We start from the raw sequence: 16,417 nt of genomic DNA, 5'->3' as shown, positions 1-16,417 counted from the left end.
TGTTCCAGTAATATGTAGATCCTTATGGTATAAATATTAATAAATAATCTCATTAAATGACATGTCTAACTAAACTGAAATAATATATAATTTAATAATAATAATAATGGTTTGAGATGTAATGGTTTGCAGTCAAACAGTAAAAAGAAAAAAATAGCAAAAACAAATCAAAGTTTAAAAAAACAAACAAACTACAGAATAGTGCATGATGCACAGCTATCCGTCCCAGGACCTGGTTTAAGGCCTTTGGTCCATGTCTGTGTAGAGTTACATGCGTTTTCCCAGTGCCCATGTGGGTGTTCTCCAGAAACTTATGTATCCACCCATCAAAAACAAGCAAACTGGCTCTATCTTCCTTCTCTGTGTGATGCACTGTGATGTACTATTACATATTATCTAGCACAAAAAAACTCATTACATCAATTAAAAATGAGGCAGAGACGGGACTGACTAAAGCACTGTTAAATGACACTGCTTTATTTATAAAAATAGGGACGGCTTTTATCATGACCACCAAAAACTAACAGAGAAGCTGAGCTCTAAGGCACGAACGTAATGCCAGTGCTGTTTGGGGATGAACAGGACATCACCCGGCTGAAGAACACACTCCTGATAAGAGGCTTTCAGGAAATCTGGGAACTGCATCACATCTGGATTTTCCACATCCACCTGGACAGGGCAGACCATCATTGCATCATTTTCCACACTGTTGCTTTTATTTTCACTGTAAAAAAGGATTTGCTGACTACAGTTCTAGCAGCCACTATGAGCATGTAGTGTGTACCTGACTGGTGTTGTGTAGTAGCTGAGACTGATGTGGATACAGATTTTCAGTTTCTTCAGGACTGTACAGACGGATGTATTTTCTCCCAACCACCTGTTTTAAAGAAATCACAGCTGGATTGTGTAACAAAATCCACTTAAACAATCCTTCCAAAATGTGCTTTTGTTACCAGTATTTACCTGAGCCAGGAAGTTTTGCTCAGGATCCTGATGCAGAGGAGAGATGGTCCCTCCTGGGCCAAACCAAGCATTAATCGTAATGTCATCTTCATCTCCCTCTCCGAGACAGCAGTAATCTGGGATACGGATGTCTTCTTTCAGCTCTGGCACCTGGAAGATTAATGATTACTTTGGTAGTTTCTTAAAAAACAAAGCCTATCACAATAGTTCTGGAGGTGTCATCTCTCTAGTATTAAATTAACAGGCAAACTGTGAAATCATTAGGCACGTTTCCATTAATGGAATTAATTTTTTTTAATCAACCTCTTCATCCTGGTCAGGGTGGCATGTCCAGTTCCAGCAGGAAACACTGGGCACAAGGCGGCAGGAATACCCTGGACAGGGTGCCAATACAATGTATGGCTTTGGGCACCCCCTTTAGACATAGCCAATTATGTTTGTGGAGACGCCCAGCTGGCCTGTCATAACAGACCGTGCCACCTGAGCACCTCCATTATTTAGGATTTTTTGTAAATATTTTAGCAGTTTAAAATAAGGGCTGTGGTGCAGAGGAAGCCCATGTGAACACAAATACAAACCTCCCAAACTCACAAGGTCTGTCTGAAAACCTAGTGAGCTGCCTAATTAAAGAGAATTCTAATAAGACATCGAACTTACAGTGTATCACAAAAGTGAGTACACCCCTCACATTTCTGCAGATATTTAAGTATATCTTTTCATGGGACAACACTGACAAAATGACACTTTGACACAATGAAAAGTAGTCTGTGTGCAGCTTATATAACAGTGTAAATTTATTCTTCCCTCAAAATAACTCAATATACAGCCATTAATGTCTAAACCACCGGCAACAAAAGTGAGTACACCCCTTAGTGAAAGTTCCTGAAGTGTCAATATTTTGTGTGGCCACCATTATTTCCCAGAACTGCCTTAACTCTCCTGGGCATGGAGTTTACCAGAGCTTCACAGGTTGCCACTGGAATGCTTTTCCACTCCTCCATGACGACATCACGGAGCTGGCGGATATTCGAGACTTTGCGCTCCTCCACCTTCCGCTTGAGGATGCCCCAAAGATGTTCTATTGGGTTTAGGTCTGGAGACATGCTTGGCCAGTCCATCACCTTTACCCTCAGCCTCTTCAATAAAGCAGTGGTCGTCTTAGAGGTGTGTTTGGGGTCATTATCATGCTGGATCACTGCCCTGCGACCCAGTTTCCGGAGGGAGGGGATCATGCTCTGCTTCAGTATTTCACAGTACATATTGGAGTTCATGTGTCCCTCAATGAAATGTAACTCCCCAACACCTGCTGCACTCATGCAGCCCCAGACCATGGCATTCCCACCACCATGCTTGACTGTAGGCATGACACACTTATCTTTGTACTCCTCACCTGATTGCCGCCACACATGCTTGAGACCATCTGAACCAAACAAATTAATCTTGGTCTCATCAGACCATAGGACATGGTTCCAGTAATCCATGTCCTTTTGGATTACTTCCTTCTGAGGTGACAGCCATGCAGACCAATTTGATGTAGTGTGCGGCGAATGGTCTGAGCACTGACAGGCTGACCCCCCACCTTTTCAATCTCTGCAGCAATGCTGACAGCACTCCTGCGCCTATCTTTCAAAGACAGCAGTTGGATGTGACGCTGAGCACGTGCACTCAGCTTCTTTGGACGACCAACGCGAGGTCTGTTCTGAGTGGACCCTGCTCTTTTAAAACGCTGGATGATCTTGGCCACTGTGCTGCAGCTCAGTTTCAGGGTGTTGGCAATCTTCTTGTAGCCTTGGCCATCATCATGTAGCACAACAATTCGTCTTTTAAGATCCTCAGAGAGTTCTTTGCCATGAGGTGCCATGTTGGAACTTTCAGTGACCGGTATGAGAGAGTGTGAGAGCTGTACTACTAAATTGAACACACCTGCTCCCTATGCACACCTGAGACCTAGTAACACTAACAAGTCACATGACATTTTGGAGGGAAAATGACAAGCAGTGCTCAATTTGGACATTTAGGGGTGTAGTCTCTTAGGGGTGTACTCACTTTTGTTGCCAGTGGTTTAGACATTAATGGCTGTATATTGAGTTATTTTGAGGGAAGAATAAATTTACACTGTTATATAAGCTGCACACAGACTACTTTTCATTGTGTCAAAGTGTCATTTTGTCAGTGTTGTCCCATGAAAAGATATACTTAAATATCTGCAGAAATGTGAGGGGTGTACTCACTTTTGTGATACACTGTATAAAGCAGACGCACTATTTAGACAGCGATTACGGCAGTTATGTCACCGCAGTTTTCGCTTACACATTAGCTTCAGGCCATTCAAACCCTCCCTCATACATCTCCCTCTGCATACCAAAAACGGTTAAATTGTCACCAACAAGCCCGAATGTGCAAATAAATTACACTTAGACAACTTGATACATATTAAAAATCAATGACAATTTATTTACGTTGCTCTGCATTCGTCCGCCATATTTGATTAATTTTTAGGGAGAAAAGTTGTGCCGCACTGAATTCTGGAACTGCCTTCATCATTAAAGAACAATTGGATACTCCTTCGTCATTCAGTCAGTTTATGACTTTGAATTAAGGCACCTCAATAGGAAGCATTTTAAGGCATCTAAGAATTTAGACAGACTTCTTCTGGAAAGCACGTGTAGGATGGCGTAAAACACTGTCTATGTAGAGAGTTCACTAGGTTTTCTAACTGACCCAGTGACAGTAACCAGAGATGAGAATCCCCAGAAGAAGTTCCCAGAATGATTGTTGCTGAATTAAGCATTGTCACAGTAATGGTCGACAGCAAACATTTTCTCTGTGCAAAAATGGGTGAAGGAGAACAGTCAAGTCTGGCCCATTTCAGTAGCAATAGAGGCTATTGCTATTAAAAACTAAAAATAATATTCTTAGGAACAAAAACAAAATAATTCATGGACCGATGACATCACTGTGTCTGTATCGAGCAGATAAAAATGTTAACTTGCAAAAGTCAATGTACTTGATTCATAAATTAGGAAGTTCATGATTAATTATTAAAAAGGCTAATAGATATATTTAGCTGACTAGATTTTTTTTAAAGCTTTACCTCATTTTAACCAACAGCGACCTGTTCCCCTGAAATATCAATACTACAATATTTGAACAAAATGACCACAAATCCACTATTTATACACTTATATAAAATAAAATTAAATGTCACCTGATCAAACAACTGGTGTTGAGCCAAGTATGCTGTACCATCCTCTTCCTGGGAAAAAACAACTTATATTTATATATAGACCGTTTCAAATGAATATTCATGAGTCCAGGAAGTGACGTAGCTGTTCCTAAAACGCTTCCGCTTGGTGGTAAACAGCGCTCAGAACAATAGCGATTGAGCACAACTGCTTCAATTCCTTTGCGTTAGTTCAGGTGTGATTTATTGACAGTATGTCTAAATTAAAGTTAGGACCATGTTGTTCGGTTGTCGGATGTTCCCTCAGACCGGGTACAAACTTGCTTTCAGAAATAAAGGTGAACAGATTTCCAAAAGAACACACAGTGAAACGCTTGGATTGCTGCTGTAAATAGAGACGGCTGGATCCCCACCATCAACTCTTATAATAAATGTAATATACTGTATATTATTTCATAATAAATATTGTGAACAAATGTACTCAGTTGAACGCTGTTCTCATGGTGTCTTGTCCCTGACGTTTAGCTTACGTGTATTAAAATACGCAGGCGCTTAATATTTGTAGTAATAGTACAGAATAAACATAAACCTAACATAAGCCTTAAAAAGTTTACATTCCCCTTATAATACTGTGTAAAAGCCATAACTTTATAGGACTATATTTTGGGGAAATGTCACTATATGGAATTATATTAACAGCTTAATTAGCTTAGCTTCATTATTAAATGACATGTAAAGAAACATGGTTCTACTTTTGTAATACAAAAAGTAAATAAACTATTTATGAATACATTGTGCTTACTGTAAAATATTTCATGTATTTCCAGTTAGGCTATAAAAAATAGTTTTAGCATGAGCTAATATGTTCTAATTCAGATGAGAAGTAATTCACTGTGGTTTGTCATATTTTTATCATATTATAATGGCTCTTAGCTCAACAGACACAAAAGGGGAGATGACACAATAATTATTTTAATAATTAATTATACGCGTCCAAACTGCGGTATGCTTTCACTGCCTCTCTGGTGTAAACACACTCCGTTTCAACAAGGTAGTGATACGTGTCTGGGTCTGTTACATGAATGTTACCTCAGGCAAACGTTTTAGGTCAGAGGAAAAACACTGACTTATTAAATTCTCCTCAAAAGGGGCTGGTAAAGATACTTGATGATCTATCATTCATTTCTGCTAATATCGCGTTTGTTCCGTGTTCGGGAGACTCGCAAAGTACGAGCTCGTCATGTTGACAGCTGGATGGATGTTTAAAAATGGCGCTACCGGAAAGGCGAAAGGAACAGACATGCGCAGTAGCGTTATTATTGTTTACCCTCATTGAAACGGTCTATACACTAATCAGCCATAACATTAAAACCACCTCCTTGTTTCTACATTCACTGTCCATTCTATCAGCTCCACTTACCATATAGGAGCACTTTGTAGTTCTACAATTACTGACTGTAGTCCATCTTTCTCTACATACTTTTTTAGCTTGCTTTTACCCTGTTCTTCAATGGTCAGGACCACTACAGAGTAGGTATTATTTAGGTGGTGGATCATTCTCAGCACTGCAGTGACACTGACATGGTGGTGGTGTGTTAGTGTGTGTTGTGCTGGTATGAGTGGATAAGACACAGCAATGATGATGGAGTTTTTAAACACCTCACTGTCACTGCTGGACTGAGAATAGTCCACCAACCAAATATATCCAGACAACAGCACCCCGTGGGCAGCGTCCTGTGACCACTGATCAAGGTCTCAAAGATGACCAACTCAAACAGCAGCAATAGATGAGCGATCGTCTCTGACTTTACATCTACAAGGTGGACCAACTAGGTAGGAGTGTCTAATAGAGTGGACAGTGAGTGGACACAGTATTTATAAACTCCAGCAGCGCTGCTGTGTCTGATCCACTCATACCAGCACAACACACACTAACACATCACCACCATGTCATTGTAACTGCAGTGCTGAGAATCATCTACCACCTAAATAATACCTGCGTTGTGGTGGTCCTGATCACTGAAGAACAGCTAACAAAGCAGGCAGAGATACAGATGGACTACAGTCAGTAATTGTAGAACTACAAAGTGCTTCTATATGGTAAGTGGAGCTGATAAAATGAACAGTGTGTGTACAAACAAGGAGGTGGTTTTAATGTTATGGCTGATCGGTGTATATGAACATCTTTACAACCAGCCTAAGTGATTTTACATGCAACTGAAATGATCATGCATATAAGGGTATAATCTTACATTGCCCACAATATAACAGTCTATAAACTCGTTCACTGTAAGGAGCCTCTGTGACCACTCTTCATCAGTGTACTTGGAGCCCAGCTCGATAGGAACCGTCCGACAGCCTGCCACTGCTCGCAGGTACTCTATGCTTACACAGAAAATGACATATACTGTATTTAAAATCAGTAATGATCACAATGTTTTTATTATGTATATGAAACAGTACCTCCATTTGTGCTCTTTAAAGGCAGGCCAGTGGTCAATTATTCCCTCTAATATGACAGGCCTTTGGGGTTCCAGAAATTCTGACCGGAAACTCTGCAGAGATGGACAGACGACTCTTTGTACTGCCAGTTTAGGGTTGATTGTGGTCTTTAGTGTGCAGTCTTTCTTGAGTCTCTATTGACAGAAAGCATGAAAATACAGCTTTAGTCAAAGCCATTCTAATAAAGGTGACAGCCATACCACTCAAAAGCAATAAACAAAATGAGTAGATGAAAAATACTTCAATTAAATAACAAAAAAACTAGAAATAAATATGAGCAAATAGATGCACTGGTCAGTACTTCTTAGTATGACTTATAAAGTGGAAATATCTGGTGACTACAAACAGAATTGTTAAACCAATGTGATCAAAGTGGGTGTATTATTTATTAGGATTTTAACGTCATGTTTTACACACTTTGGTTATATTCAGACAGGACAGGTAGTTACTGGTTACACAAGATTCATTACTTCAAGTATTTAATGTCAAACACAGACATGGACAATTTTGTATTTCCAATTCACCTCACTTGCATGTCTTTGAACTGTGGGAGGAAACCGGAGCTCCTGGAGGAAACCCAAGCAGACACGGGGAGAACATGCACACTCCATCGAATCGAATCCGGGACCTTCTTGCTGTGAGGTGACTGCTATCCACTGAGCCACAGTGCGGCCCAGGTATATTATACACCGATCAGCCATAACATTAAAACCACCTCCTTGTTTCTACACTCACTGTCCAGTTTATCAGCTCCACTTACCATATAGGAGCACTTTGTAGTTCTACAATTACTGACTAGTCCATCTGTTTCTCTGCATGCTTTGTTAGCCCTTTTCATGCTGTTCTTCAATGGTCAGGACTCTCCCAGGACCACTACAGAAGCAGGTATTATTTAGGTGGTGGATCATTCTCAGCACTGCAGTGACACTGACATGGTGGTGGTGTGTTAGTGTGTGTTGTTCTGGTATGAGTGGATCAGACACAACAACGATGCTGATGGAGTTTTTGAACACCTCACTGTCACTGCTGGACTGAGTAGTCCACCAACCAAAAATATCCAGCCAACAGCACCCCGTGGGCAGCGTCCTGTAACCACTGATGAAGGTCTAGAAGATGACCAACTCAAACAGCAGCAATAGATGAGCGATCGCCTCTGACTTTACATCTACAAGGTGGACCAACTAGGTAGGAGTGTCTAATAGAGTGGACAGTGAGTGGACTGTGATCCACTTATACCAGCACAACACACACTAACACACCACCACCATGTCAGTGTCACAGCAGTGATGAGAATGATCCACCACCCAAATAATACCTGCTCTCTGGTGGTCCTGTGGGGGGTCCTGACCATTGAAGAACAGCATGAAAGCAGGCTAATAAACTATGTAGAGAAACAGATGGACTACAGTCAGTAATGGTAGAACTACAAAGTGCTTCTATATGGTAAGTGGAGCTGATAAAATGGACAGTGAGTGTAGAAACGAGGTGGTTTTAATGTTATGGCTGATCGGTGTAAATATTAGAATATATCGCCTGAAAAACAGAAAGCTGGACTGGCTTGTTTCCCCACACTTATCATGTTATAGACCACCCAATGCAAAAAAAGAAGTAGTAAAAATATCTCATGTACAGATGTGTGCATACGTGGCATTGAGAAATTAACCCTAGCTCCATAAAGTAAAGTAGTGGTTTACCTTCTGACAGGGCTGCTCATTTTCTTCCACTTTGCTGGGATGTTCCTTTCTGACTTTGTCTTTCAGAACCTGAATAAGTCTTTGCAGAACATTGTCCATGATGGACGCGCCCATGAGCAAACCCATGTCACATGTCTTTACGGCTTGCTGCACCTTGTCATGAGACGTTTCTCCATGACACATCCATACAGCTTTAAACAAGCAGCCGTAAGAGTAAACTCGCCTCCAGTCCTTCTCCACATCTCTCCATGTGCCCGTATTGAGCTTCTCCCAGGAGTAATCAATAATGATCTGAGCCTTACCCACACAGGAGGAAGGCTTTAACGTGCTGTATAAATCCTTTCTGCAAAACTCGAGAATGGACAAGACACTTGGATCAAGTGTTTCACCAAAAACAAGAGGAAAATCTGATTCATTCACAGGCAGGATTGCCATGACGTCGCTGCAGATCTGAGCCATCACTAGATCTAATGAAAGAAGAGAAGTCTTAGTAAGTTTAGGTGATTACTTTAAAGAAATAAACACAGATTCAGTAACATTTCATTGGAATACCTTAAAAAAATAAAATTCATAGAATACTGTAGCAGAAAACTAACTATTAGAGTTGTTGATCCTTTTCTGTAGCTGGTGACATGAGAAATGTGCTTAAAATGAATCAAGCCAAAAGTAGTTCAAAGTGTTCCCAATCAATGGCTCATAACACCTCAGGTTGTTAAATTATTATTTTCCCACCAATTTTCTCCCCTAATCTAGTCGTATCCAATTACCCTGGTTGCGTTACACTTAACGTATACCGATACAACCCTCCACTGCTGACTGAGGAACTTCGCAACTGACACACGCCCCCTCCGACACTGGTGCAGTACTGACTGCATCTTTTCACCTGCACGAGGAGAGCTGAACGGCCAATCGTTGTTCATGTGGCCGCCCAGACCAGCCAGATGGCAGTGCTGAGATTTGATACGATGTATTCGAAATCCCAGCTCTGGTGTGCTAGCGTAGTTTATTGCTGTTAAATTTGATTTAAACTTGCCTGCTTTTAAAAAACAAATAAATACAGCAAACCAACAGCTATTCTAAATCAGTCCAATGTTCAATACAAATAGAACAGAAGCATTACATTACAGATATCATTTCACCAAGATCGTTAATTGGTCTTAATATGCTGATAAATAAATAATAACAATAAGAATAATTAGATCAAATGGGGGGGCTGCAAAGGATTCCTGCCCTGTCCATGGTGTGTTCTTGTGCCCAGTAATTTCAGATGGAACCGCACACAACACAACCCTGAGCAGGATAAAGCAGTTGATAAAGTAGACCAATTTACTGTCACACAACCTGGAAATTAAGTTGCAGGATTTGTGTTATTTAACAAACTTTCAGGGCATGTATCCAGTTTGGATTTTACACTTTATGTACTTTTCACTTTGATGGTGTTTTTGTTTGTTTGTTTATTAGGATTTTAATGTCATGTTTTACACTTTGGTTACATTCATGACAGGAACGGTAGTTACTCATTACACAAGATTCATCAGTTCCCAAGGTTATATCGAATACATCCAACACTTGCTCAAGGGCCCAACTGCGGCTACATGGCAGTGGTGGGCCTTGAACCAGCAACCTTTTACATTTATGGCATTTTAGCAGACACTTTTATCCAAAGTGACTTACAAGAGCAATCATATACAATTTGAGCAATTGAGGATTAAGGGCGTTGCTCAAGGGCTCAATAGTGGTAAATTGGAAGGGGCTTGAACCAGTCAACCTTCTGATTCATAGTCCAGTACCTTAACCACTGAGCTACTACTGTCTCAAAATGAACTTATATACATTTTTGGTATTTAGCACACACTTTTATTCAAGGTAACTTATCTTTGTTAGTAAATACAGTACAAGGATAGCAGTTGAGGGTTTAGGGGGCCTTGCTCAGGGAGGCAACTGTGGCAAGCTGGCAGTGGTGGGGCTTGAACCAGCAACATTCTGATAAATGCATTTAGAGATTTCCACCTGTACCTTCAATTTATATCTTTAATAATATAATCTTTAACTGGGCGAAAGGCACGAACCAACCCAAGTTGCCAAGTTTAAAAATACACGTGGGCAATAAAATATTAAATTACTTGACAAGCTATTTCTGCTACCTGCTTCTTTCTTTTTTTATTTTTAGAAAACCCACAAGAGATTATTCATAGAAACTCTATTTTGTGAAAACTAATAACTAGTTTAACTTAAAATCATGCGGTCACAAAAAGCACAGTTATGGCAATCATTAAATATTATACCTGTCAGAATATACAGCAGAGCTCACCTCCTCAACAACTTAGCAGACACACTATAGATGTGTTCCAAATAGCGCCTCAGTCCCTATAACCTACAGACGATCATTTAGGAGACTAACATATTGTGTTCTCGCGCCAAGCTTCCAAAGTAGTGCACTGGATAGTGAAAATGTGTCGTATTTCAACACAACAGTGTCGCCCGCTTAAGCGTATAAATGCGGTCGTAAAAACCGTATTTTAAAAGCAAACGCACCCAATTAACTTCGATGTGCAATTTTACACTTTAAACATTCGTTATATTTTAAAGCTTCCACAAAGTATCGCATTTTAAAAGCTGTTTGGCTAAAGTTGGCTTGTTAAGCCCCCTTGTATACAAACCATGCTGCATTATAAAAAGTCCGTATGGAAACAGTAGAGGGATTGCGTTCCTACCAGTCAAAACGCTTCACCGGTAACATCTTGTATTAATAAAGATAAAGGTGGAACGAGATCCTAATGCATGGCCACGACTAAGTTATTTATTTTATTTATTTATTAGAATTTAAACGTCATGTTTTACACACTTTGGTTACATTCTTGACAGAAACGGTAGATCAGTTTAAGTTTAATGTCAAACACATTCATTGACAATTTTGTATCTCTAATTCACCTCACTTGCATGTCTTTGGACTGTGGGAGGAAACCAGAGCCCCCGGAGGAAACCAACGCAGACACAGGGAGAACATGCAAACTCTCATCAAGGACCCAGAGCGCCCCACCTGGGGAATGAACCCAGTACCTTCAGCCACAACTACATCGGGAGGGGAATCATTAAGTCCTGGCCATGACACACGCTACCGTACCTTTTATTTTGGCCACAGCTAATAAAGCAAACACAAAATTGTATATATGCTTATGTATTCATGTATATGACTTTCCCAGAAAGGTAAGCTTAATGCTCCTCAAACATGATGCAGACATCCCAAGTTGCAAAAACTCATTTCAGGGAGGTACCCCTGTACCCGGACCTCGACCCCGACCCCCCCCCCCCAAAAAAAAGAACTAAATTGTATATCAGATTTTAGCACACTAGATAGTATTTTAGATATGAATTTATGTTCCCTACGTAGTGCACTTGATAGTGAATTAGACATTTGGTTTATGTTCCCTACACAGTGCACTAGATTGTATATCAGATCACAGATTAATGTTCCCTACATAGAGCACTAGATAGTGTATTAGATAATGCATTCATGTTCACTACATAGTGCACTAGAAAGTATAACTAGATGATGATTTGTGTTCCTTGCATAGTGCACTAGATAGTGTATTACATAATTAATTATGTTCCCTACATAGTGCACTAAAATGTATATCAGATAACGGATTTACGTTCCACACATAGTGCACTAGACAGTATATTAGACGATTGATTTATGTTCCCTACACAGTGCGCTAGATTGTATATCAGATAACGGATTTAATACGCGCTCTTGGCCGCTCGTTCTAGATTCCGGGAGATTTTATCTGACTTGCGGGCATCAGGGAGCCGCTATGTATATGCGGGAGACTGCCGGAACTTCCGTGAGACTTGGGATGTCTGATGATGTATCCTACCTTCATGTTTGCATATCCTGTTCCCACACCATGGATATGCATTAGGATCTCGTACCCACGCAGTGGCCGCACATTAATTTTATTCATACAGGATGTCAACAGCGGGGCTACATAATTTCATAATGGTGTAGCTAAAAGGTATTATTACAATAACTACTTGTCTATAAGCTGTTACGTTTCCTTTTACAATTATTTATTTTTTCTCACAGGAAAATAGGACAGCAGTTATATTGCCCTTATTCTGTGGATGCTATATTTTCTTCTATTTACATTTAAAAGCTCTTATTTGACTGGTTCAAGGACCAACCATGCACCTAAAGTGCTTATTATCATAAATGTTAAAAGGTGAATGGCTGTATGTAACATTAAAATTACACAAAGCAGACTACTAAGTGTGATGCATGAATTAGTTCCAGAGGTTAGAGGGTGTACTATGGCAGATCAGCTTCTAACTCTGCAACAATAAGATGCTAACTATTTAGAAGTGGAGTCTGGCATTTGTATGTGTGTGCAATTTTGATAAAGTAAATGACCTTTGAGTCCATGTATATAACATATCTTGCAGGGGGAATGGTAACAAAGCTTTCCTGCTCTATTTTTTGGATGTTTTTTTTAAGTCTTAAGCTCTTTTTTCAATTGCAGGGAACTGTAATAAGCTCCTTTTAGGATACTAAAGGACACTGTACAACCACAGATATAAAACAGTACAGGAGTACAATATGTACTGTACATGTAACAGTATATCCAGATCCAGAACTAATCATGCCATTTCTAATGTGCTATTGTCCTTTTCTAATTGCTCTGTAAAAGTACAGAGTTTGCTGAAGATGTAGATGTGATGCAATTTCCACCACACTAAGAGAAAATAGTGGTGAAACTGTAACCAACAGCAGCAGCAACAAGAGGACGATTTTTAGTTTGTCTTGCTGTGGCTGTTGTGGGGTTTTATTTTACTGTAGCCCTGTTTAAATATTTATATTTTTTGCACAGGACTGCTTTGCTGACTTCTGGTAACCCATGTATTGCATTCTCTGTGAAATATTTTAATGACATTTTCATTTCAAATGCGAGACCTGTGGCCTTCTTCTCCTTCTTAAGGGCAAGGGGCTAAGGGAGCATTACAGTACACTTTCTTTGATCACATTACCATTTGTTTCAATATAATAATGTTGTTCATTATGAAAATGTACAAAAAAATAATTTGTGTGAAATAAAGAAGACATGTTTAAGGCAGTATCATAAAAACAAAAAAAGGGTATTCAATTTAAAATGAGGGGTTGCCACAGCAAATCTGGTCTAGCGTTGGAACAGTTTTTATGGCAGATGCCCTTCCTGACACAACCTTCCTATTATTGTCTGGGCTTGGGACTGGCACTGAGAGCACACTGGCAAGTGAACCCATTAGCTGTTTTGCCCCACCCTGGACACTAGTCAGTCATGTTTGTGCAGATGCCTGGTTGGCTGATATCAGTGCTGAGATTGAAACTCTGGATCTCAGCGGTAGTGGACTATAGCATAATTTACCTCTGCGCCACCCAAGTGCCCCAAATTAAAACATTTTCATATTGTTAAATAATAAAGGCTTATAAAATCATTCATGTTTAATATTTAATATTCATATCAAAACAAAACAAATAAATAGGGGGCTTTTTATTTAGTGGTACTGCATGTAGAAGAACATTATTTGCCCTCCTTAGACTTTTTTTCATATTACAGCAAGATGCTTTTCTCAGACACAAAAACAGCTTTACAAATAAAAAGATAACCCCTTTAACTCATCAGAGCTGCTGGATTCCAAAAATCTAGTAATATATTTTTCATTTTACATGATATCTGCATTGCAAATGTTAAAACAACTAAATAAAATAACTATGGATTCCACATTAAAACTGTAATTAAAGTTAGAACTAGATTAATTTAAACAAAATGAATAAAAAGTCATTATAAATGTCAAAACCAAATTAACTCTGTTGCCAGTTTAATGAACACATCTGCCCATTGGAGTATTAAGCTGTGATAAAAAGATCCTCAGATCTACTTTTTCTTACCATGAGAACACTCATTGCTTTCTAGATGATCTGTGAACATTAATTGCTGGATTATTAAACCAAGTTTATATTGCATGAAATCAGTTTCATATCAGTTTCATATCTGACATAATTTCTACTCATTTATTTTCACTAACATCTTCCTAGTCAGAATCGTGGTGGGTCTAGCATAATTCAGAAACACCATGTACAGGGCAGAAATACACTCCAGACTGACCTGTCACTTTATTGCAGAATACATTTACACACGTCCTTACTCACACCCAACCAATTCACCATCTGCTCTGTTTCAGATCTATGATAAAAGTAACGCACAAATGCGTAAAAGAAACCAAAACATACACACAAAACCAAGCCAAGGAACTGTCTGTGGAAATCTCTGATCAAATTGTGGCAGGGCATAGATCAAGGCAAGGATGAGTGTTTTCAGTACCACAGTGGTTTCAATAATTTGATATGGTAAAAAGATCCTGCATAACCTTGAAATTAATAGAGCTGGTTGTTCAGCCAAATTGTGCATCTGGGCATGAAAGGCCATGGTCAATGTGGTGAAAAGGAACCCAGTGTTCAGCTCCAAAAGTCCTGTGCAAATGGGAATAGAACATGTTGGATGGATAACCATCTCTGCAGCACTCTATAGCACCACTATTATGCAAAAGGCTTATTCCAGCCTGCTTGTATATTGCTAAGAGACATTAGGAAAACTTGATTCTCTGGCCTAAAAGAATCTTTGGGCAGAATATCAAGTACTATGTCTGGTAATAAACCATTTCTGCTACTAATACAATCTGTACAGTGACTTATAGTGGTGACAGCACCATACTATGGTGCGCTTCTCCGCAGCAAGGACATCAAGACTGATAAGATTTACACCTATGCCAGAATGACGCACACCACCATGTTATTACCATGTTAGTGACATCAATCTGGTCAGTGGCCAGTCCTACAGTGTAAAATGTGGACTGGATACTTATAATTGCACACAAGTTGAAGTGAATGAGTCAATGTGTGTCTGTGTAATGCCCTGAGATGGACTGGAAATAAAATAACTTCACATATACACACACTGCCCTTGGTGTATTCCTGACTGGCTTTTTTTGGTGGCTGCAGACTAACTGCGACCTTGTTTTAGGATGAAGCGATTATAGCAACTGAATGAATGAATGAATGAATGAATAAATTTTAAAATGGTGAAACCGATTGGCTTTAAATCTTTAAATATACCCTGGCTTGTGCATGCACTGATCTTTGAATCAGGTTTGTTTTGCACATTGCTTTGACATTAATTTTCTAATCTGACAGATCTCCTGATAGTATCACCGTTCTGCAGTGCTCCTGCTCTGAGGTTACACATTAGCTCTGCAGACAGCACCATCAGCAACCTGCATCACGGAAAATGCCAGTGGGATAGCAAGTTACCCACCCTGTCGCCTGGTGCACGAATTCTGGCAAGATGCTAAGATATGCACACACAGGCAACTAAGGGAGACAATTAATTTCTCTATTAAAGGTGTCTGTTTCTGACAAATGAACCACTTCCAATGTGTGAAATGATGTGGGGCATCTGTTACTGCTGACTCAACAGCACTTCCCTTTTTTCATTTTTTTTTTCTGTATATCAGATGTCAGATAGACAGCCGAAGCTGCAGGACATTGCACAGCATGGCTACTTTATCAGCGTTTTCATGCTTGACGTAACGGAAGAGGCTTTACTCTTTGGACACGGTGCTGTGAATAATGCATGACAACCCAAAAGCAGACTGCCAGAAAGAGACCCAGGCAAATCTGTAAAAGAAAAGCTGGGATATATAGAAAGACTCTCACCTTAAGCAAATTAGCACTAGCCTCCTCTGTAGGGCCAAATATGGCAATGCAGAAGGATGCAATTCCAACACGGCGCACTGCCAACTCCTTACTCCTTTAGCAGCTGAGCCGTGTTACAGAAATTTACAGTTTCCTTCTGTATTGAATTAAAGTTAAACTTTAATTGTAATATTTCTATTTCTATTCTATAATATGTTTTGTGTTTGAGGTTTTTTTTGTTGTCCAGTTACCTTGATTGCATTACGCTTCCCCTCTACCCATGCTAACCTCCACTGCTGACTGAGGAGCCGACTGCACCTTTTCACCTGCACGAGGCAAGTTCGT

General features: G+C 39.8%; 1 protein-coding gene across 2 annotated transcripts; it reads right to left on the bottom strand.

The window, feature by feature from the left end:
* Positions 1-447: 447 nt before the first annotated feature.
* On the bottom strand, positions 448-10,781 carry kdm8 (lysine (K)-specific demethylase 8). 2 transcript variants are annotated; one of them, XM_062990342.1, is made up of 8 exons: positions 10,655-10,781; positions 8,344-8,810; positions 6,611-6,783; positions 6,400-6,532; positions 4,172-4,219; positions 964-1,113; positions 785-877; positions 448-669 (listed from the first exon to the last, which is right to left on the bottom strand). In XM_062990342.1, the coding sequence occupies exons 2-8, from the start codon at positions 8,800-8,802 to the stop codon at positions 505-507; spliced, it is 1,221 nt and encodes a 406-aa protein (XP_062846412.1). In that variant the 5' UTR covers positions 8,803-8,810; positions 10,655-10,781; the 3' UTR covers positions 448-504. The 2 variants fall into 2 exon arrangements, with proteins under 2 accessions (XP_062846412.1, XP_062846417.1); XM_062990347.1 differs by having other exon boundaries at positions 10,629-10,671.
* Between the last annotated feature and the right edge of the window lie 5,636 nt (positions 10,782-16,417).

The sequence above is a fragment of the Trichomycterus rosablanca genome, chromosome 2, assembly GCF_030014385.1.
Source record: "Trichomycterus rosablanca isolate fTriRos1 chromosome 2, fTriRos1.hap1, whole genome shotgun sequence".
Taxonomy (NCBI): Eukaryota; Metazoa; Chordata; class Actinopteri; order Siluriformes; family Trichomycteridae; genus Trichomycterus; species Trichomycterus rosablanca.
Note: the sequence above shows the minus strand (reverse complement) of the source record. Positions and strands in the feature narration are given on the sequence as shown.